At 25.4% G+C, this 21,401-nt stretch overlaps 5 protein-coding genes and 1 long non-coding RNA gene across 9 annotated transcripts; 2 read left to right on the forward strand and 4 right to left on the reverse strand.

Annotated features, from left to right (window-relative positions):
- Positions 1-361: 361 nt before the first annotated feature.
- LOC124954249 (zinc finger protein 652-like) lies at positions 362-4,227 on the reverse strand. Its single transcript, XM_047506859.1, has 7 exons — positions 3,666-4,227; positions 3,247-3,471; positions 2,807-3,018; positions 2,367-2,689; positions 2,023-2,271; positions 968-1,906; positions 362-782 (listed from the first exon to the last, which is right to left on the reverse strand). The coding sequence occupies exons 1-7, from the start codon at positions 3,792-3,794 to the stop codon at positions 586-588; spliced, it is 2,274 nt and encodes a 757-aa protein (XP_047362815.1). The 5' UTR covers positions 3,795-4,227; the 3' UTR covers positions 362-585.
- Positions 4,228-4,591: 364 nt separating this feature from the next.
- On the reverse strand, positions 4,592-5,690 carry LOC124954253 (60S ribosomal protein L36-like). The gene is made up of 4 exons (XM_047506872.1): positions 5,562-5,690; positions 5,092-5,218; positions 4,872-5,006; positions 4,592-4,751 (listed from the first exon to the last, which is right to left on the reverse strand). The coding sequence occupies exons 2-4, from the start codon at positions 5,215-5,217 to the stop codon at positions 4,665-4,667; spliced, it is 348 nt and encodes a 115-aa protein (XP_047362828.1). The 5' UTR covers position 5,218; positions 5,562-5,690; the 3' UTR covers positions 4,592-4,664.
- Positions 5,691-6,733: 1,043 nt separating this feature from the next.
- On the forward strand, positions 6,734-16,013 carry LOC124954614 (xanthine dehydrogenase). The gene is made up of 25 exons (XM_047507801.1): positions 6,734-7,049; positions 8,693-8,913; positions 9,024-9,081; positions 9,163-9,259; positions 9,358-9,593; positions 9,666-9,910; positions 10,031-10,172; positions 10,251-10,418; positions 10,510-10,586; positions 10,666-10,872; positions 10,943-11,127; positions 11,232-11,345; positions 11,452-11,593; positions 11,697-11,993; positions 12,076-12,198; positions 12,321-12,676; positions 12,789-12,963; positions 13,050-13,241; positions 13,384-13,529; positions 13,647-13,824; positions 13,925-14,053; positions 14,131-14,373; positions 14,530-14,784; positions 14,882-15,049; positions 15,124-16,013. The coding sequence occupies exons 2-25, from the start codon at positions 8,773-8,775 to the stop codon at positions 15,166-15,168; spliced, it is 4,119 nt and encodes a 1,372-aa protein (XP_047363757.1). The 5' UTR covers positions 6,734-7,049; positions 8,693-8,772; the 3' UTR covers positions 15,169-16,013.
- Positions 15,466-17,482, reverse strand: LOC124954620 (partner of Y14 and mago). Its single transcript, XM_047507813.1, has 3 exons — positions 17,049-17,482; positions 16,592-16,688; positions 15,466-16,498 (listed from the first exon to the last, which is right to left on the reverse strand). The coding sequence occupies exons 1-3, from the start codon at positions 17,077-17,079 to the stop codon at positions 16,024-16,026; spliced, it is 603 nt and encodes a 200-aa protein (XP_047363769.1). The 5' UTR covers positions 17,080-17,482; the 3' UTR covers positions 15,466-16,023.
- LOC124954621 lies at positions 16,649-20,202 on the forward strand. 2 transcript variants are annotated; one of them, XR_007102592.1, is made up of 3 exons: positions 16,649-18,022; positions 18,240-18,287; positions 19,837-20,202. It is a non-coding gene; the product is annotated as an uncharacterized LOC124954621 (long non-coding RNA). The 2 variants fall into 2 exon arrangements; XR_007102591.1 differs by having other exon boundaries at positions 16,675-17,273.
- Positions 18,152-21,249, reverse strand: LOC124954616 (phenylalanine--tRNA ligase alpha subunit). 3 transcript variants are annotated; one of them, XM_047507808.1, is made up of 8 exons: positions 21,005-21,248; positions 20,524-20,864; positions 20,228-20,449; positions 19,961-20,076; positions 19,687-19,871; positions 19,259-19,620; positions 19,057-19,158; positions 18,152-18,859 (listed from the first exon to the last, which is right to left on the reverse strand). In XM_047507808.1, exons 1-8 carry the CDS (start codon positions 21,143-21,145, stop codon positions 18,208-18,210), a joined length of 2,121 nt encoding a protein of 706 aa, XP_047363764.1. In that variant the 5' UTR covers positions 21,146-21,248; the 3' UTR covers positions 18,152-18,207. The 3 variants fall into 3 exon arrangements, with proteins under 3 accessions (XP_047363764.1, XP_047363766.1, XP_047363765.1); XM_047507810.1 differs by lacking the exon at positions 19,057-19,158 and having other exon boundaries at positions 18,152-18,857; positions 19,401-19,620; positions 21,005-21,249; XM_047507809.1 differs by lacking the exon at positions 19,057-19,158 and having other exon boundaries at positions 21,005-21,249.
- Positions 21,250-21,401: the final 152 nt, after the last annotated feature.

Raw genomic sequence — 21,401 nt, forward strand, 5'->3', positions numbered from 1 at the left:
ATTATTTAACTATTAACTAAATTACTATTTGAGTCTATGAATACATTATAATGTAAATATATTATTAGCAGTTACCTGTAACATAATTATTTATGTAAGCGTAAAGAAACTTCCTATAGAAATTTATATAACAATTTGTCAAGTATTAAAAAACATTTAAATCATATAATATTAGGATAGGATAACAACAATCAATGTCATTGCATTGTAATAAAGATTATTACGATGAAGTAATAACTATAAATTAATGATTTGTTTTTATCATATTATAATCATTCATATATACACAAATGTTCAATATATATATATTACTATAATACTTATATAATTTACTGAAAAAAGTAACACAAAAGTACGATAATATTGGTACATTTACGCTAATGCCAACATCCACTGATTTATTTAAAATTACAATGTTTTAATGTTGTCCTAGAAAAAGATATATTATATAAATATTCCAAGTATAGGAATATTATGTTACATACATTTCAAAGGACAATTCAATAGAAGAATATCGACAATACTACAGTGATGTTACTTAACATAAAGGCTGCATATTTTAATAGTATAACACATTGAAAGCAATCAAAGTTTCCGTGGTCTTCCTCTTTTTCTAAGCGCTGTAATTTTTCTGGCTGCTTGCCGAGTATTTCGTAATTTCTTTTGTAATGTATTCATCCCAGTAAATAATTTGACATTACTATGCATTTTCAAATGACGTATAAAAAGCATTCTTGATTTTATTAGCTTCTTACAAATTTGACATCTTCGAATTTGCTTTTCTGTTAATGACAAAAAATGCACATAAAAGAGGTTATGTTCTTCTGTGAATTTAAACTATATACATACAATACAGTTTTATATATATATATATATATAACTATATATATATATTAAGTCGTGAAAATATAAAAAAAAATATAATTTAACTTTATTTTGATTATATAAAAACTTATATAAGTTTTACCTGGTCTCTTTGTATCATGTTGTAGATAATGCGCACTTAACGAAGCTGCACTTGAAAACCATCTTCCACAATCCTTGCAACATAATTTCTTAGTTTCCCAGGAATAATTCATACTTTGATCTTTTTTTCTTTTTGTTCTTTTATGTATCCTAACATTTTCTTTAGTTATATCCATAGAATATGATTCCTCAGAATCTGGTTCACCTGAAGATTTACTAGATATACGTTTTTTCCTTTGCGAGTGTTCTAATCGCACGTGGCGGGCTAAAGCAACAACGACTTCGAATTTTTCTTGACATATTTTACATGCATACAGTTTTATGTCTTTTTTTTTATCAACATTATTTACATGATTAAGTTTTTGAGGATCTAATTTAATTACATCAGATGATGATTTAGAACAGACTCGAGAATGAGTATCCAAAGCTCTTTTTTGTCTGAATCGTCTCGAGCAAAATTCACATTGCAAAAGAGTTCCTGTAAGTTTAGAAACATTTTCTTTTGCTTCATCTTCAGAGTCCCCTACCATTATGACATCATTTTCTTTGTCACTAGAATATTTATCTTTATTTTCATCTATAGTTATTTCAACAATATTCTTTTTTATAGGTGACATGCTTTCTTCCTCATCAAGATCTATATTAATAATCTCAATCTCTCTTTGCTTCATTCTTATCAAACTTTTTGAATTATTTCTTTTTCGGTGATATTCAGATTGTGAAGTAATTCTTCTTCTTTTACCTCTTGTTTTTGTACTCTTGTCGTTTTCAGTTAACAAAGATGCTGGTTGTATGATTATTTCAGAATCTTCTCGGTTTACTGAAGTTAATTGTTGTTTACGAGATCTCTTCGCTTTGCATTCCGTATGTATTGCTTCGGATTTACTACATTCTACTGATTCTTTACTTGTATTTAATCTATCTGTATCTGATTCTGTGCCTGTAAAAAAAAATGTATATACGTACACATATATCATTAAATACATAGAATCTTTGATGTAATCAATATTTGTATTTTATAAAATGTTTGTCAATTTAAAAAAAATATTATAATACCATTAGAAATAATTGTTTTAGAACAAGACATTCCTAATCTATTCGATTCATCCTCTACTCTTATTGTTTTCTTGTGTGATTTCCTTGAAAAAATTTGTCGTTCAGACTTCATATTTTGAAGCGTTGATTGAATTTCATCAAATGTTAATTCCGAATCAGATTCATTATCTTCAAATAGAATATATTGTACTGTTGATTGTTCTAACATTTCCTGATTATTTTCTACGTTTTCATCAACAGACGAATCAGCTATAAAATATACATAAAATTAATGTAAAATTAAAATAAAAATTACAGAATGTAATAATTAACAATTATATGTAGAATGAGATATTGTTATATACCTAATTTCACAGTGCAATTATCCATCATTACATATGTCACATTCGAATCTTCAGACTTAGCGTCCATATCTATTGGAACATCAAGTTTTGCATCAATTTCTTTTGACAAACATGAGTTTCTAATCCATGAAGATTGATGTTCTTTTATCTGATAGTTATCTTGAACTATACTTTTATCAATATCATTCTCTGCTTCATGATTTAGTAGACATTCTTTTGAAAACAGCATTGAAGATTGCATAGTCAATAAATGTTTTTTTATTTGCGATGGTTTTTTTACTGTTCTTACAGCACCTTCACCTATTAATCTTTCAACATCTACTCTATAAATATAATTGTCTAATAAATAGAAGTCTAGTACATTTAAGTGAATTACTCGTTTGATTTATATGAATAGTTCTATTAATAGTATTAGTAGAATGTACATTTAACATACATACTTCATAAGAAATTGAAAATTTGTTGGAGGTTCACCAGATTCATCATAAAGAGAAACAGCAAAAATATCCTCAGAATCCTCAACTGCATAAAGTGCTAATTGTTGACCAGCTGCGGTAACAAATGTTGCTATTGTTTCATCATCACCTTGAGATTCGTCATCAGTGTTACTAGAATAGTCAATTGTTGAATCTTCCTTCACCACATTTGGTAGCTATTTTAACATGTAAAAAGTAATATATTAATTTTAAGATAATGCAATATACCAAAAAAAAATTATCCTGTGATTAAAAATATTGTTATACGTTCGTATATTTATATTATTTTAACAATTAACTGTGTATTACTAAATGCACAATTAAAAAAATCACAATAATAATATATATTTATATTACATCTATATTTATATATATATAAAAACATTTTGTCATAATGTATTTACCGTAGAAGACTGTTCATCGTTAATTTGACTTAAATCTTCTTTAATATTAGAACTTGTAGAAGAAATAATAGAACAAGTTTCTGCACAATCTGTTATTTCTTTATCGCAAGTATCAATATTCTCTTCAACAGATGTTGGTATATTTTTCAATTGATAATTGCAATCTTCAGGAACTGTTTGTTGTAAGTCCATATTTTCATTTACTTCAATTTCTTCTCCGACTACCTATATAACATTTTTTTAATTTATTTTGATTATTATAGTTTTATATATAATATATGTATTAAAGATTTCTTTATAATTAATAAAAACAAATAAATTCTAATATTTCCCATTGCTATATTAGAAATATTACTAAAATGACTAAATAAAATTGGATAAAATATCAATATGATGGAGTAATGTACTTGTACAGTTACCATGTTATCTTCCACATTTGTACATTTGTTCAATATCACAAATTCAGTATCGTTCCCATAACTTTCTGAGCACGATGTATTAATAAGTTCTTCTGGAATAATCTTTTCATAAATATTTACGTCTTCCATAATGGAAATATTTTATATATTCAACATCGTTCATTAATTTTTATAATTTGTGCTTTTTGGTAACGTTAAATGTGCATGTTAACATTAAACACGTGCTTATACATGTTTATATGCATATACATAAGAAAAATTGACCGACACGCGAGAGAAAAATTTAGATAATTATATATTTCAGTACGTATATAACGTCATATACGTAAAATATAACAGAGATATATTATGGTTATGATCATCAATGGCAAACTGACTTCAATGTAATTCTAACCAAACATCAATATGAAAATTATATTCTCTAATCTTTCACATAAAGTTTCATTAATTGTAACGTGATAAATATTTTTTAATACTTTTTTATTATGACAATAATTAGACTACATAATATAACTTTTACGCAAGATTCCACTATACTTGATTTCGGATTGGTCCGTGTTATCGGATTGGTCGAGAAGTCTTTTCATTGACCAATCAATTCTTTTTGTGTGATCTTACCAAAATATGTATCGATACAATGTTCGTCCTATCTTTCAATTTATAACTATACTTATAAAGATAAAATATTTCGTAATACTTCCTTTAGAACATTCAATTATTTGAAATAAAAACTTATACAGTCATATTTACAGACCAAATTAACTTGCATAATTATTTAATAGTTATATAAATTATTTAAACGTTTGATATAATGCATACCATAATTGATAATAATAAATTCACCAAGACATAAAAAAAATTGTAAAATTACTTATTCTGAATGAATATTAAGGAATGTGTTCGTTTATGTCAGTAATAAGATAAAATTTGGAATTAAGAATTTCTTTTTTATGAATATATTTTAATAATATAAATATAAGATACATTAATTTTATGAAATTAATGATGTGCTCCCGCTTTTCTCATTTGTACAAGTATATTTCCAAGTTCCTCTCGTTTCCTTTTGGCTCGAATATGTGTACCCAACTGAAATAAAAAAAATTAAAGTAAAGAAACATATACTTTATAATTAATAAATATTTCACATAATGAATGTAGTATATTCTCCGGAAAAATGTAAAAATAATCAATTAAATCATTTCTTACCCTTCTTTTCAGAAACTTTAATGCACGCTTGTCTTTCGATACTTTCAGCAATTCCATTGCACGCTTTTCATACGGAGCATGTCCGGTTACTTCACGTATTAAGTCTCTGACAAATTTACTGTGCTTTGTTTGCCTCTGAAATTATATATTAATTATTAGTTATATAATAATTCATTAATTAATGTATCAATACATATTCACATATTTTTGTATTTCATACCCCCTTCAATCTAGATGGTCGAAGAATAACAGTTTTTTCTTTCTCTGTTTTGCTTTTTGCTACTTTGATGGTAGTAGTTTTATGTCCTCTGTTGAGACCAACAGCTAATTCATATCTTGGAGCCATCCTACCCAATAATTAACAGGTTATGTGATAATCAATAATGTAATATAAACAATAAAACTAAATAATATATTTCTATTCTAATTTTTTGTTAACAACAAATAAAAACTGTTATAAGATATTTTTCATAAATTATCATGCAAAGAAAAAAGGTATTAATTATTATAGTTGAAAATTTATGATAAACAATGCTATTATTGAGAAATTTTTACTATATTATATTGCAATGATGGTAAAACAATATTATCAAACCAACGATGTAATAAATTAATACAATATTATAATTTAATGATTTAATATTCAATTAAGAAGATGTTTAAGATATTTCACGATATATCAACACAAACCTTCACTTATTCAACGAGTTACTTTTGCGAGAACATCAAGTAAAGAAAGACAAAGAGACATAGCAGTGCTACCAATTATTTTTTTCCTTAAAGCATATTCCATCTTGTGGATTTTTTTTTTACTGTTATCAAATATTAAAAGGTTTCATAAAATATTTATCACATTTCTTCGTTAATGACATTTGATTTATTAGATATTAATATAAGTAATTAAAATACATAATTTATTATTTAAAATATTAGAAATTTCACTAGAAAAAATGTACGAATAATGTTAGTAGAGAAATATTATTACTAAAACACATCTATGTTTGTAATTATTTTATGGAGTACGTTATCATGATTATTTCATTTATAAAAGATTTTTTAAAGTTTATTAAAAAAACTTTGTATAAGTATATATACGTGTAAAGTATATATATGTGTATATATATATATGACGTTATTCAATAACTTATTTTATTATATATAAATATTTAATTTTAAATTATTTAAATTACTTTCTTCCTATAATTTAAACATCATTTTCACGGATAATTACGTTAGAAGGAGGAAAAAAAATTTTTCGTTGAAGTCTTACAGTAAATTCTTAATATATTAAATGAAATAAACATGATAATAATAATAACAATGCAAAAATGAAAGAAAAATAAAGTGTTATCATTCTTATCAAATTCATACGTAGCTCTATACATTGTATTGCAATTATATACTGTATATGCATATATTTATTATGATTCTTTTTTTTTTATTTATATGTACGTAACATATCGCGTTATCGAAGTGAAATGATAAAACTTTGAAACTTTTGAAAAGAAATAAAATATCACAGACGTATCAAAACTCCAATAAGATAAACGCGATTTGAGCTGAAAGAAAAGTCATTTACTTATATAACAAATTAGAATGTTACAACACAAATATATACGTATGAATATAATTGATTATTAAATCGTATGTATATGTATATACAAACAGAAAAATCGTATATAAAAATGTCTATAGATGTCGACATCATTTACGTAGTAACATAAGCAGTAACAATGGTAAATAATACCAATGCAAAAATATCTTGCGATAACATTTTGTGATAGCCTTGTTTGCTTATTTTCTGATATTATTAAAAGATAGGTATTTAAAAAATGATATGATAAAATCAATGATATTGATTAAAAGGCACAGTATACATGTAATCTACATATCTGTCTTACATCGTAATATTTTATCGTAACGTATTAATAACCATAAGATATTTCTGAGCCAAGCCCGTTGATGTTAATCAATCAAGTTAAAGTGAGGAGTATATTACAATTACAGTCTCTAGCATAACTCACAGTCTCTCACTGAACTTAATACATTGTGCCCACGTCGTTTATGAATTTATTCAGAAGAAGCCATTATAGTATTTTTATCATTTATAGTCATTATAATTATCGTGAATTATTTTGTACATAAATACGTCGGAAAGTATTAATTTAATTATCAAAGGTACGTGTATTATTATATTTTTGTAAAATTTATTTTGAGATAATACATGTGATAAATATATTACGGTGTATATGATAAGATATGAAATTAAAAAAATAATTGAATATTTGCTAAAAAAATTGAAAGCTATCGTAAGAAAATTTCTTTCTTGATTTAATTTTTCCCTTTACAGTTTTTTGTTTCTTTTTTACTATTTATTCGTATTAATCAAAAGTGTAATATTAACTTAATCAACGTAGAACATTTTTTAAATACAAATTTCTTACGCAAGTCTTTCCCTTGAGCGCATGCTCCATATGCGCGTATTGCGCATATTCTATTTTATTATCAGAATAAATAGATGCATTTTTTTTTTTTCATCACTTGCATTCAATAATTTATCATTTCGTTTGTTTTGAATCTATTGTTATTACTGTAATTAAGTTATTATTACTGTAATTAATTTAATTAAAATGTATCAAAATGATTATATTGTTTTGTATACATATTTTGGAAAAATATAATATTTAAAAACATTAGAAATACATATACATATATAATTATTTATTTATTTATTTAAAGATTATAATTTTTATAAATTTTTATCTGGCTAACATATTTATATAAATAATAATGGTTTATGTAAAAGAAACGAAATGTATTATTATACGTAATATAATGCATATTACAAAAAATAATTATGAAAATGCAATTGTGAATAATAATAATAATAATAATAAAAATAATAATAATAATAATAATAAAAAAAAATTAATAATAATAATAATAAAATTGCTAATTGTTATATAGTTTACATAAATGAAATATACATTGTAATACGGATTAATCATTATTTGTATTTTAACATGTTTATCATAAACTTATCATATTTTTATCTATTTCACAAGTGTTTGCTTGTTGCTCTATTATTGTACTAAAGAAATAACTTCAAATAAGTAAAAAACATACGATCTTTATTTTTTTGATTGATTTGTCAATTGATTCTCTGATTTGGTTCATATCATTCTAAATAAAAAAATATAGTTGAGAAATAAATAATTAATTGAGGAATAAATAATAAAGTAAGTATTTAAAACAAATGTTTCAATTTATGCATATTCATAATCACATGTTTTTTATAATAAATGTACATGTACATATATTATTTTTTCCAAAAACATATATTGTCACATAAGGAATCAATTTATGTAAAAAAAATCCATAGAATTACGTTTAAGAAAATACTAATGACTTTGAAATCTCATAAAAATGCTCGTGAAAAAAAATTCTTTCTATCGTCAGATGTGTCCCTTTAAATAATGTAACTTTGTCCTGATAACTTTTTCCATAAAATCATAAATAACGTTGATATTAATGTATTCCGATTGAAATGTCCCATTTTTTATATATATATATATTTTTTTTGTTTTTCTTTTTTTTTTAATATTTTTATCCAGAAATTTGCAAAACGCAAGAAACACAATAAAAATAAAAATACAATATTTGTATTATTACTAACAATATAAATTAATTGTAAAAAAATTGATGGAAATAAAAATCAATTAAATATTATTATATGATTATATTATATTTTTAGTATTAAATTTATAATAAACTTTATGAGAATTGCTTTGAAAATTAAAAATAATTCTTGATAATTACAGGAAAGAAATATTAATATTATAATATAGATAAAAAATATTGACATAATTTTGTCTATAAAAAGGATAATTTTTATAAAATAATGAAGCGTTCTATAAATGGGACAGTAAATACCATACATGATACGAATTACAAATTGAAGATACGCAATGGGGGAATTTCTAATGATGAATATAAGCAGCTTACAGCGAATACTCTTGTTTTTTATGTAAATGGAAAAGAGGTAAACTATATCTTAAATTAAGTAACAATCAATATAAATTGTAAAAAGTAAAAAATACTATAGATAATGTTATAATATAATATTAGATTTATCAAATTTAATTAATTTAGGTATTAGATGATAAGATAGATCCTGAATGGACTTTACTGTGGTATCTTCGCAATAAATGTATCCTTATTAATATCAATATATAAAGAAAATAATATATGACATAATATTAACTATAAAATCTTAACTATATAAACATAGTACACTTAACTGGAACCAAGTTAGGATGTGCCGAAGGTGGATGTGGAGTATGCACGGTTATGATTTCAAAATACAATCATAGAACCAAATCTATTATGTATCCTTTTATTTCTTCATTTAAAATAAAATATCGAGACAATATTAATTACATTGAAAACTATATATTATTTTCTTAATTTTTATATATATCAATAGTCATTTGGCAGTAAATGCATGTTTATTTCCAATATGTGCTATACATGGTTTAGCAGTAACCACAGTGGAAGGAATTGGTAGCATCAAAACAAAATTACATCCTGTTCAAGAACGAATAGCTAAAGCACATGGCTCTCAATGTGGTTTTTGTACACCCGGTATCGTTATGTCTATGTATACTCTTTTGAGAAATACACCAAAACCTACAATGAATGACTTAGAAATTGCATTTCAAGGTAAAAACATTTATTAATTAATATATAATAAAATATAAATTTAATAAAAAATTGTGTATGTATAATTTTTAGGTAATCTATGTAGATGTACAGGATATCGACCAATTATAGAAGGATTTAGAACTTTCACTGAAGAATGGGAACAAGCACAGTTGGCAAATCAAATACCTAAAAACAATGGATGTGAAAGTGTTTGTTCCATGGGAGATGCTTGTTGCAAGAAAGCATTTTCATCTGAACCTACAGAGATTTTTAATTCTGAAGATTTCTGTCCATATGATCCTTCTCAGGAAATAATATTTCCACCAAAGTTACAAGTAAAATTATTTAAAAATTTAATAGTTTTCTTTAATTGCATTTATTTAGTTTATGAGTTAATTTTATAGAGATTCAATATATTTTATTAATAATATACATAACGGTATTTGTATTTATAGATCTCTTCTTATCTTAATGAGCAATACTTAGTATTAAAAGGTAAAAATGTAACTTGGTTTAGACCTATAAATTTAACACAACTACTTACTCTCAAACATGAGTATCCATCTGCCAAAATTGTAGTTGGAAATACAGAAATTGGTTTGTATTTTTTCTTTATTGTATTTTAGTTTTGTGTATGATATAGTTGCTATATTGCATATTTAAATTGTGTTGCAGGTGTGGAAGTAAAATTCAAACATTTCCTATATCCAATAATTATACATCCAACACAAATAAAAGAAATGCATGAGATTATAGAATCCAATGATGGATTAATAATTGGTGCAAGTATAACTTTGAATGAATTACAAGATACTCTTAAGCATTATATCGAAATAAAACCAGGTAAATTATTATTTTTCAATATTAAAAAAAGAAAAAAAAAATATATATATATATACATATATTCACATATTTAATACAATTATTCTTTTAGATTTTCAAACAAGAATTTTTACAGAGATAGTAAAAATGTTACATTTTTTTGGTGGTAAACAAATTAGAAATGTAGCTGTAAGTTTCTATAATTTTTTTTTTCATTAAATTTTTAATATCATAGTATATATGATTTAAATTATATTATAATATGCAGGCTGTTGGTGGAAATATAATGACTGGTAGTCCTGTATCAGATTTAGTTCCAATATTTGTAGCTGCTGGTGCAAAATTAGTTTTGCATAGTTTGAAAAAAGGATCCAGAACAGTACTACTAGATGAAAACTTTTTTACTGGTTATCGGTGTAATATCGTAGAGTCCGAAGAAGTTCTTGTTTCAATTCTAATTCCTTTTTCTTATAAAGTAAGGACAAGTTAAAATTGTTACAAAAGTTGTAATATATAAAATCTAAAAAATTATTATTTTTTTTTAGAATCAATATTTTATTGCTTATAAACAAGCAAGGAGGCGAGATGATGACATAGCAATAATGAATATGGCTTTTAATGTATTTTTTAAAGATCAGACTCGTATAATAGAAAAAGCGTATTTATCCTTTGGTGGAAAGGCTCCAACCACTACCATGGCTACTCAAACATGTCAAAATATGATTAACAGGTTTGTCAAATAAGCATTTAAAATCTATCAATTCCAATAATTTTCAATGTTTTGTAGATAATGGACAATTAATGAGATAAATAATAAAATTTTTATAATTTTAGAAAATGGGATGAGAATATATTGGAGGTAGTATATGATTCATTGCTTAAAGAAGGCAATTTATCAGACAATGCTCCTGGTGGAATGGTCATGTATCGTCGTGCTCTTACACTAAGGTATACTGTATAAAGTATATTACATATGCAATAAATAACGAAGAAATTATTTTTTCTATAAATACAAATTTTTCTATATATAAAAATTTTTTATATTATATTTCAGTTTGTTTCTCAAAGGATATTTACATATAACTAAATGTTTATCAATGAATTCGTCAAATATAGAACCACTGCCAAATGAAATAATAAGTGCATCAGAATGTTTCCATTATAAACCACCAAAAAGTTCACAATATTATCAAATTGTATGTACATATAAAAAATTTTTTAATTCTATATATAAATATCTATTAATAATGCTTGCTGAAATTTTTGTATTAAAATCATTATATGTATCAATATATGTAGGTACCTAAAGAACAAGCTCATACTGATTTATTAGGACGACCAATTATTCATACTAGTGCCTTTAAACAAGCAACTGGTGAAGCAATTTATTGTGATGATATGCCTTCAGTTAATGGAGAATTATATTTAAGTCTTGTAGTGTCAACAAGAGCACATGCAAAAATTTTGAAAATTGATCCATCAAAAGCTCTTGATATGGAAGGAGTTGAAGCATTTTTCTCCGCAAAAGATATTCCTGATGATAGACGTTGGGTTGGACCTATTATATATGATGACGAAGTATTTAAATCTGACAAGGTAATTTGAAAGTGAAATTTATGTTAAAAATAAATAATGTAATGTGGAAATATATTGTATTACATACATCGTTGTTTTCCAGGTCACTAGTCAGGGACAAGTTATAGGTGCAATTGTTGCAGTTGACCAAGCTACAGCACAAAAAGCTGCAAGAAGCGTTATTGTGGAATATGAAGATATACAACCTGTAATTATATCTATAGAGGTTAGTAATAATAAAATATATTTTTAAATATTATATATATATATATAGCTGAATGTGCATGTATCAACAAATTTTCTAATTTTTCCTTAAAACTTGTAATGTTATAATCTATTTTTTTTTAGGATGCTATTAAACATAATTCATTTTTCTCTGATTTTTCGAAACGTATTATTAAAGGAGATGCAAAAAAAGCATTTGCAGAAACTGATTTTATATTGGAAGGTGAAATACATACAAGTGGACAAGAACATTTTTATTTGGAAACAAATGCTGTTATTGCTATACCAAAAGAAGAAGATGAACTAGAAATATTTTGTGCAACTCAACATCCTTCTGAAATACAAAAACTCGTTGCTCATGCCTTAAATGTACATATAAATAGAATTAATGTCCGTGTTAAACGATTAGGAGGTGGTTTTGGAGGAAAAGAATCTCGTCCATATATGATTGCTATACCAGCTGTACTTGCTGCACATAGGTATGTACATTATTAAAGGATTTAAAAATAAATTCATAAAATTTGTGTGTTAATTTTAAAATAAAATGAAGTAAAATAAAGTAAAATGACATATTTTGTCAATCTTTGACAGATTGCGCAAACCTGTGCGTTGCATGCTGGATAGAGATGAAGATATGATGATGATGGGCACACGACACCCATTCCATTTTAAATATAAAGTTGGATTTAAAAAAAATGGTTTGATAGATGTTGTGGAAATACATATATATAATAATGCAGGATATTCTGTTGACCTCTCTCCATCAGTAAATAATCATCCATATTAATTATAACATTAATAAAGACATACAAATATTTTACATAATAAATAATATTTTCAATCATTTTGTAGATATTAGAACGTACAATGTTTCATTTTGAGAATGCCTACAGAATACCAGTAGCACATGCATACGGTTATTTATGTAAAACAAATTTACCTTCTAATACTGCTTTTCGTGGTTTCGGCGGTCCGCAAGGCATGTTTGCTGCAGAAAACATTATTAGACATATTGCTGAATTTTTGGAACTTGACACTCTAAAGGTATCATTTTTAATATTTAACATAACAACTTCATTGTATGCATTTATACATTTATTTCTTCTTTAGCTCCGTTTAAACGAATTCATTTGTATCGTATTTATTAAACATACTTAAATCTTATAGAAAATAATTTTTTTTATAGGTAGCAGAATTAAATATGTATAAAGAGGGAGATCTAACTCACTATAATCAACAGCTTCTTCGTTGTACTTTAGATCGTTGCTGGAAAGAATGTTTAAATTCGGCTCATTATAATGAAAGAAAAGTTGCAGTTGAAGAATTTAATAAGTACGTTTGTGTATATATATATATACATATATACAAACATATATATATTTATTTATTAATATATATATATATATTATATTTATTAATATCATATTTATTTATTAATTTATCCTTTAGACTTCATAGATATAAGAAAAAAGGATTAGCTGTTGTACCTGTGAAATTTGGAATTTCATTTACTACTTTATTTTTAAATCAAGCTGGAGCACTTGTTCATATATATACTGATGGTTCTGTTTTAATTAGCCATGGTGGAATTGAAATGGGACAAGGCTTACATACGAAAATGATTCAAGTATGTGTTACAATAAAATATTCTAATTATTAATATTCTTTTATAATTGATTATAATTTATCAATAATATAATCTTACTATATCAAATACACTTAATTAGGTCGCAAGCAGAGTATTAAAGGTAAATCCAGAAAAGATCCATATTGTTGAAACTGCTACAGATAAAGTACCAAATACTTCTGCCACTGCTGCAAGTTGTGGATCTGATTTAAATGGCATGGCTATCATGGTATTTACATATAAATCATAAAATATATTTTTCTTTAATCTAATTTGTAATTAATTACAGAGCTATCTTATTTTCAGTATGCATGCAATGATATTATGAAACGATTAAAACCTATAATCGATAATGATCCAAATGGCACTTGGGAGGATTGGATAAAGAAGGCATATTTGAGTAGAATCAGTCTTTCAGCAACTGGATTCTACCAAACTCCAAATATTGGCTATTCTTTCGTAACTAATTCAGGAAATCCCTATAATTACTTTACTTACGGCGTTGCTTGTACAGAAGTAGTGATCGATTGTCTTACAGGTGATCACCAAGTATGTATCATTTTTATATTGAATATTATATCATTTCTCAGATTACATGTTAATAGTTATTTTGTCAAATGTTTTTTTGCTTTTAAATATATTCTGTAGCGCATATATAAAATTGTATAATATATAAAAACTAATTGGTCATATATATCAAAATAGGTATTGAGAACAGATATTGTGATGGATGTAGGAGAAAGTATAAATCCTGCTATTGACATAGGTCAAATCGAAGGTGCCTTCACACAAGGTTATGGATTATTTACATTAGAAGAATTGATGTATTCTCCAACTGGATATCTTTATAGTAGAGGACCTGGAGCATATAAAATACCAGGATTCACTGATATACCACAAGAATTTAATGTTTCATTATTAAAAGGAGCTCCTAATCCTCGAACTGTTTATTCATCAAAAGTATGTATATGCTAGTGAACTTAGAAAATTTATGACTGATATTATTGACAAATTTTTGTTATTTCTTTCGACATGTGATACTTAAATATATTTTCAGGCTATTGGAGAACCACCTCTGTTTTTAGCATCATCTGTTTTCTTTGCTATTAAAGAAGCAATTAAAGCTGCACGTGCAGATATGAATATCTATGGTCATTTTAGATTAGATTCTCCTGCAACTGCAGCACGTATTCGTACAGCATGTGTGGACAATATAATAATGAAGGTAATATAATGTCAATGATATGTGCCTATGTTTTACTTATCCTATACATTCAAGTACATTTTTTTACTTTACAGATTCCAGAACCCAATCTGAATGTACAATGGAATAAAATTCCATAAAATTTCATAAAATTCCATAAAATTCCATAAAATTAAAAAAAAAAGAAAAAAAGTTATATATTAATATCTATTATCTGTACACCATACATCATTGTAATATATGAAGCATGGTGTCTTAGTTCTCATTAAACGTATCATAACCATATATATATCATCGTATGTATCGTACTATAATTAAAAAATTCCTTTGATTTTAACTTATTACATATGATAACTGTTATATTTAACATATCTAAAGTATATACTTATATAAAAAAAAGGTGCATTGGTGGTACTAAAAAAGTAATGTTCAGAATATATCTAATATAACCATTGATTTATGATATAACTTTGTCACAAGACATTATAAAAATTGTGTAGTGTAAAAGGTACACCAGTCTTAACGACGCTCTGTCAGAAATACGTTGCTTAAATCTACAATATTTTAATTTAAAATTGAATTAAGTCTGATGTTTAACAATATGAATCTTATATCTAATTACACAACTCTGGTTGTATATTTTACTAATGTTACAGGTATATTATTCTCCAATAAATTTTAATGGTTTTACAAGGTGGAAAATATTGTGATGTATTCGCATAATACATTATATATTACAAGGTGATTTCTTTCATGCAGATATATATCTATTTTAATTTAAATGTTTCCTGTAAATTACATTAATATTATTTATTGCAAGTTGCAATAAAAAATATAATATGCAACATAAAACTATTTTGCAAGTATTATAAAAGAGAAATGAAATGCATGCCACTATTATTAGATACTAATATACAGACATTATATATTTCTTTTGATAAGAAAATAATAAACATCACAATTTGATTCGTACAAATATCTCAAACAATTGCATTTTATACTTTTTCTTCTAAAGATTTTATTTCATTCATTATTTCATTCTTTCTTCGCATTTTTTCTAAAATCTCTTTTTCTGGATTTTTTAATAAACCATTTTTTATTTTTTCTTCCAATGATTCAATTTCTCTTATTTTTTTACGAAGACTTTTTATTTTTTTTTCAGTATCAACAGTTGTTTGTGTTTGATTTGTTTTATTTACCTCATTACTCAATGTAGATATTTTATTTTCAACTTTAGCTTGAGAGATAGTAGTTTTTGATAATTCTTCTATTATAATCTCTGTATTTTTATTTTTACTTTTCTTCTTTTTTTTCTTATTTTCTGACTTAGGTTGTGTACACGTTACACACTTTGTTGCTTTAGCTGCCAAAGCCTCTTGTTTAGCTTTATGTTGAGCTATAAACTCTGGACTTGCTCCCACTGGATAAATAGGTTTGTTTTTTATAAATTGTTTGCCCTTACTTTCATATCTAGAAAATGATAAAAGTTAGTATATGACGTATACTGATATGCTGGAATAAGTAATATAATTTTTTTTTAATTTATTCAAATATTTAACATACAATGGAACTTCTTCCTGTGGTATATATCCATCTTTTACACGTCTTGGCTTACGCCATGTACCATCTGGACGTTGACTGGCTGGAATAAATGTTCCACCTATGAGACAAATAAAAGATACAATGTTCAAAAGAATCATAAATTTGATTTAACTAATGAGAACATAAATTTAATGTTTTAAACTCTTATTAAATTGTTTATTAAATTTGTTGGGAAGAACTAACATTAATTAAAAAATACAAAATTAAAATTAAAAGAAATTTGCACATTGGATAAATAACAATATACAAGATTATGTAGATAAACTGTAAAAATTTTTGAGGTTAAAAGCAACAAGTTTTATAAAAAAAAAAAAAAATTATATAGAAAGAAATAGAAAAAATTGTTGAGGTTACAAGCAAGAGGCTTTGTAAAATATAATATGAAAATTTAATAATATATAAAAAAAAACATAATTACCTTGTTCATCCTTTATATAAGTAGACGCCATGATTATTCAACACGATTGGTAGTGTGTGTTCAAACTATTTTTATTATAATTCTAAAAACTTCCTACTATCCTCATGTTATGATATAACTGTATTTATTGTAACCACTGATTTGGTGTATGTGAGGTTTTTTTGAGGACTCGTACGTCAATGTATTTCCTCAAATTCTGTTTACATAGGTCCGAGATCTCTTACGGTATATAACAGTAGTAATATACTATAATATTGTACAGAGCTGTTTTTATACCAATAAAAACGGCAGTATTATATATAATCTGATAATTTATGATAGCATAACATAATTATCATAACCTGATAATTGAAAAATTTTTATGAAAGAACGTTATATATATATCATGTATTGGCATTTTTAAATTATATATTTTCGATCGTACAAATGGAGGTTATTTTTTATCATTTATCTCGAATTTGAATGGTCGATAATAACATTTAAACAACTAATATCGATTATCTCGATCTCACGAAAATCGTCCGGCAAAGTAAAAAATTTCTTATAAATTTACAAAGATCTCTAACAAATTTTTAATTATCTCAATCATACGCGATTAATTATTAAGAAAAATCTAAATTGTTTGTATATGCGTATTAAATTATAACATTTTTAATGATACATAATCTAATGTTTAAATAATTTTTACATTAAGTCTGTTCATCATCCTTAATTTTACAATGATTTACGCTAACAATGAGTACAGGCTTAGTTCTTGAACAATTTTGATGAACAAAATTTTATTATATACAAATGAAGATTCAAGCAAGGGACATGGTTTTTTCGAACTTAAAAAAACTTTAGTTTGATTTTACTTGGGTGGAGCGATTTTCAAAATGTCCATTCCAGATTTTCAGTTCCTTCGTTCTCACTCTTGATTTCTCATCGAACGACCGATCAATTTTACGTTATGTATCACATAAAACATTACATAGGTAAATAACTTTATATATACATGATTAGAAAAATAGAGGGATAGAATGATTAGAATATATAAATTATTTGTTTATACTTATAGAAAAATTATTTCCAAAATTAAAAAAAAAAGATAGTACAAATAAATATTTTAAATAAGATAGTTTAATATAAAGTCGACATTTATTTGATTTAATGTATAATATTATTTTCTTCTCAACTTATGTTTTTTGATAGAATCTAAAACAATGTCTACAACCGAAAGATTTTCTCCTAATGCATATGGTGAGTGTTTGAAAACTTTATGTAATTGATCTTTTGAAACTTCATGCAAAATACTATGTATTTTTTCTAAATAAAGATCTATTTGATTAGCATATAAGGGACCATTACTCTCATATATTAATATATTAGACTTCTGAGATTCAATTAAACGATTCAAATAACGTGCTATATTCACTTCACCTTTTAACTCAAACATATTAGATGATTGTAAAATAGGATCAATGCCAATGATCTTCCAAATTAATATTATGTCTACAAGAGCATCTCTATCAACATTTTGATAATTTAAACAGAAATTTTGTAAACTTATGGGTAATTCCATTACAGAGGAATGCGTGTAAATCGACATGGTTATTTTTAAATAAGGTTTTGCAAGATCTAAAATCTTTTCTATAGAGTATATAGGATAATGTGGATCACAAAAAATAATAAGTTTCTGCTTTTCAATCCTTGTAATATTATGTATTATCTGTGATGTATGGTGTTGATTTTGATTCTTCTCTATCTTTGAAATATCTGCATCCAATGGTTTTTGTGATTTTATCTTCGATGACTTAATTTGTGCGCTATCTCTGTCAACATAATTTTTTCAACTGAAGAAACTTTAAAGTGTAATGAAAATATCTTTTTTTTTTTTCTTATCAATGCAGTGTTAATTTTATCAAACAATATTAAAAAGTATTACAATGTATATATATATATAAAGATATATTTATATATAATAGATTTGTTAACTTAACAATGAAAAGATATTAAAAATGATATTTACTTATATAATCGACATAATGGATTATTGTATACCATTTCCAAATCAATCTTTTGTCCAACAAGATCTCGTATATTATTTAAACCATATTTAATCATTGTGGGCCTAATAAATTATTGATATCAATTAGACATCTTGATTTTTACTATATATATATATGTATATAATATCAATAGTTCAATATCATATTATACATTGCACATACCTTTCTAATGACAGACCCCATGCAATAACATTGACACCTTCAGGTAAACCCATAGGTAATAACATTTCTGGCCTAAACATTCCACTATTACCAATTTCAATCCATTTTTTTAAACCATTATGATAACAAAATATTTCCATACTTGGTTCCGTATATGGATTGTATGCTGGCTTGAATTTAAGTTCAGTAATGCCAAGTTTTTTAAAGAATTCATACAGCATGCCAATCAAATGGCCAAGAGTAAGATTATAATTGGCTATTACACCTTCAATTTGATGAAACTCAGCAAGATGAGTTGCATCTAAAGTTTCATTTCGGAAAACACGATCAATACTAAAGTACTTTACAGGTTTAAACTTTCCCTGAAAATAAAAGCATATTTATCATATCTTTTTGATATAGCTATAATCACTAATGTCAAAATATACCTGTTGCATAAGATTATACAGCATCCGTGCACTAACCGCAGTCGTATGAGTACGAAGTAAATTTTTTTGGGCTTCTGTTATTTTCCAGTCATAACAATAACCTTGAGATCCATAACCACCTTCGCTATGAATCTTTTTAACTTTTTCCAGATATTCAGGAGGAAAATGATCACTATGACTTGGTTCTAAGTTAAAAAATAATTATTCTTGCAAAGCAAATTATTATGCGTTTTAATATAATAACCAAACCAAAATTGTTCTAATAAACAAGTACCTGAAATAAAGAATGTATCATGTGCATCTCGTGCAGGATGCTGTTGTGGTTGGAACAAGGCATCAAAATTCCAAAATGAGCTTTCAACGTAATTATTTGTAGGCATCTCTGTAAATCTGAAAAATATAATGTCAAATTTTATTTTTTTTTGTGTCTTTTAAATATATGCATTGATATAATAATTAAAATATTGAAAGTTAACATATATATATCATAATTTTATTTTGTAAACAAATATTTGTTAATACTAATAAATATTATAATTACCCCATTTCCAGAAATATTTTTTTAAATTCACTTTTAACTTTAAGCAAAGGATGCAAATGTCCAACTTCTAGGAGCGATCCACGTGCTTCAAAATTATATGGCTTGAATTTCTTATCCTTCCAAGCACCGTTTGCTATCAATTCCGCAGTCAAGTCTGTTTCTAACTTCTCAGTTTGAATAGAAAATTTTGGGCCTTTCTTAAGGAGTATGCTTTTAATAACACTTTCATAAAAAAGAATGGTTTTATAAAAGCAGCCAAGTGTAATAGTTCTCATATTTTTTCGTAAAAGACTTACGTTTCTTGAAGAAACTTTCTTTTTTTATATTCTTTCTTAATATTTTCTGGAATACTATCAAGATCTTTCAAATGTAATTGTACAGTATCTGTGATAGATGGTACTGCTTTCCTAACAATAGTTGTGCTGTTAGATTTATCAAGCTTAATCCAACCAGCAGCAAGTGCTTTGGAAAAACCAATTTTTGCAAAAGGAACAGATGAATCAATGATAGATCGTGATATTCCATTGTCGGGTACAGCATAATAGACTGCAGCTTCATGACTACCACATTTTATTACATGTTGCCCTTCTGATGTTATTTCCCATTTTTGCTGGCTAATTAATGTTGTATCGATTAACTATTAAAAGAAAAAGAAATATATAAAACCTTGCTCAATTTTGCATCAAATATATTTTAACATATAATGATAAAGCAAAGTTCATTAAAAACATTTTTTATTAATATTTAATAAAAATATGTAAAAGAAATTTCTTTTACATCTCCAAGAGCTTCTAAACTCTTAATTGCTCCAACGATCTTTTGATGATCCTCGTTAAAAATTTCCGCTAAATCTAATGAATTAACTTCACCATTTTTACTTAGATATTTCAAAATATCGTCAGCAAGTTCTTTTGCCATTTTTATAATATTAATTGTTTAACAAATTTAACATTTAATCACGTTACAAGTGCCTTTAAAGCGATTCATTACTCTTCATACTTATCATATGTGACTTCAGCGATAAGTGTGGGGAAAATATGAACTACAAGCATAGTAGACAATTACAATCTTTTACCTGATAATACTTGTATCGAATGAAATTTAGAATAATATTGACTTAGATCTTATCATATAGTATCAACTTTACTTTTGTTGACATTAAAAACAGACAAAG

This window comes from Vespa velutina, chromosome 15, assembly GCF_912470025.1.
Source record: "Vespa velutina chromosome 15, iVesVel2.1, whole genome shotgun sequence".
NCBI classification, from domain to species: domain Eukaryota; kingdom Metazoa; phylum Arthropoda; class Insecta; order Hymenoptera; family Vespidae; genus Vespa; species Vespa velutina.

Coding starts and splice junctions, on each gene's coding strand:
- LOC124954253 (XM_047506872.1), bottom strand. CDS start 5,217: ATGGCTCCAAGATATGAATTAGCTGTTGGTCTCAACAGAGGACATAAA. Junction 5,007..5,091: donor GACCATCTAGATTGAAGGGG/GTATGAAATACA, acceptor ATATAATTTCAG/AGGCAAACAAAGCACAGTAA. Junction 4,752..4,871: donor TAAAGTTTCTGAAAAGAAGG/GTAAGAAATGAT, acceptor TTTTTATTTCAG/TTGGGTACACATATTCGAGC.
- LOC124954614 (XM_047507801.1), top strand. CDS start 8,773: ATGAAGCGTTCTATAAATGGGACAGTAAATACCATACATGATACGAAT. Junction 9,911..10,030: donor TATTTCCACCAAAGTTACAA/GTAAAATTATTT, acceptor TTGTATTTATAG/ATCTCTTCTTATCTTAATGA. Junction 15,050..15,123: donor TGGACAATATAATAATGAAG/GTAATATAATGT, acceptor TTTACTTTACAG/ATTCCAGAACCCAATCTGAA.
- LOC124954620 (XM_047507813.1), bottom strand. CDS start 17,079: ATGGCGTCTACTTATATAAAGGATGAACAAG. Junction 16,689..17,048: donor TTATATAAAGGATGAACAAG/GTAATTATGTTT, acceptor TTTGTCTCATAG/GTGGAACATTTATTCCAGCC. Junction 16,499..16,591: donor CCACAGGAAGAAGTTCCATT/GTATGTTAAATA, acceptor ATCATTTTCTAG/ATATGAAAGTAAGGGCAAAC.
- LOC124954616 (XM_047507808.1), bottom strand. CDS start 21,145: ATGGCAAAAGAACTTGCTGACGATATTTTGAAATATCTAAGTAAAAAT. Junction 20,450..20,523: donor AGAAAGTTTCTTCAAGAAAC/GTAAGTCTTTTA, acceptor TTTTTATGAAAG/TGTTATTAAAAGCATACTCC. Junction 20,077..20,227: donor AAAATATTTCTGGAAATGGG/GTAATTATAATA, acceptor TATATTTTTCAG/ATTTACAGAGATGCCTACAA.
- LOC124954249 (XM_047506859.1), bottom strand. CDS start 3,794: ATGGAAGACGTAAATATTTATGAAAAGATTATTCCAGAAGAACTTATT. Junction 3,472..3,665: donor CAAATGTGGAAGATAACATG/GTAACTGTACAA, acceptor AATGTTATATAG/GTAGTCGGAGAAGAAATTGA. Junction 2,272..2,366: donor TAATTGCACTGTGAAATTAG/GTATATAACAAT, acceptor TATATTTTATAG/CTGATTCGTCTGTTGATGAA.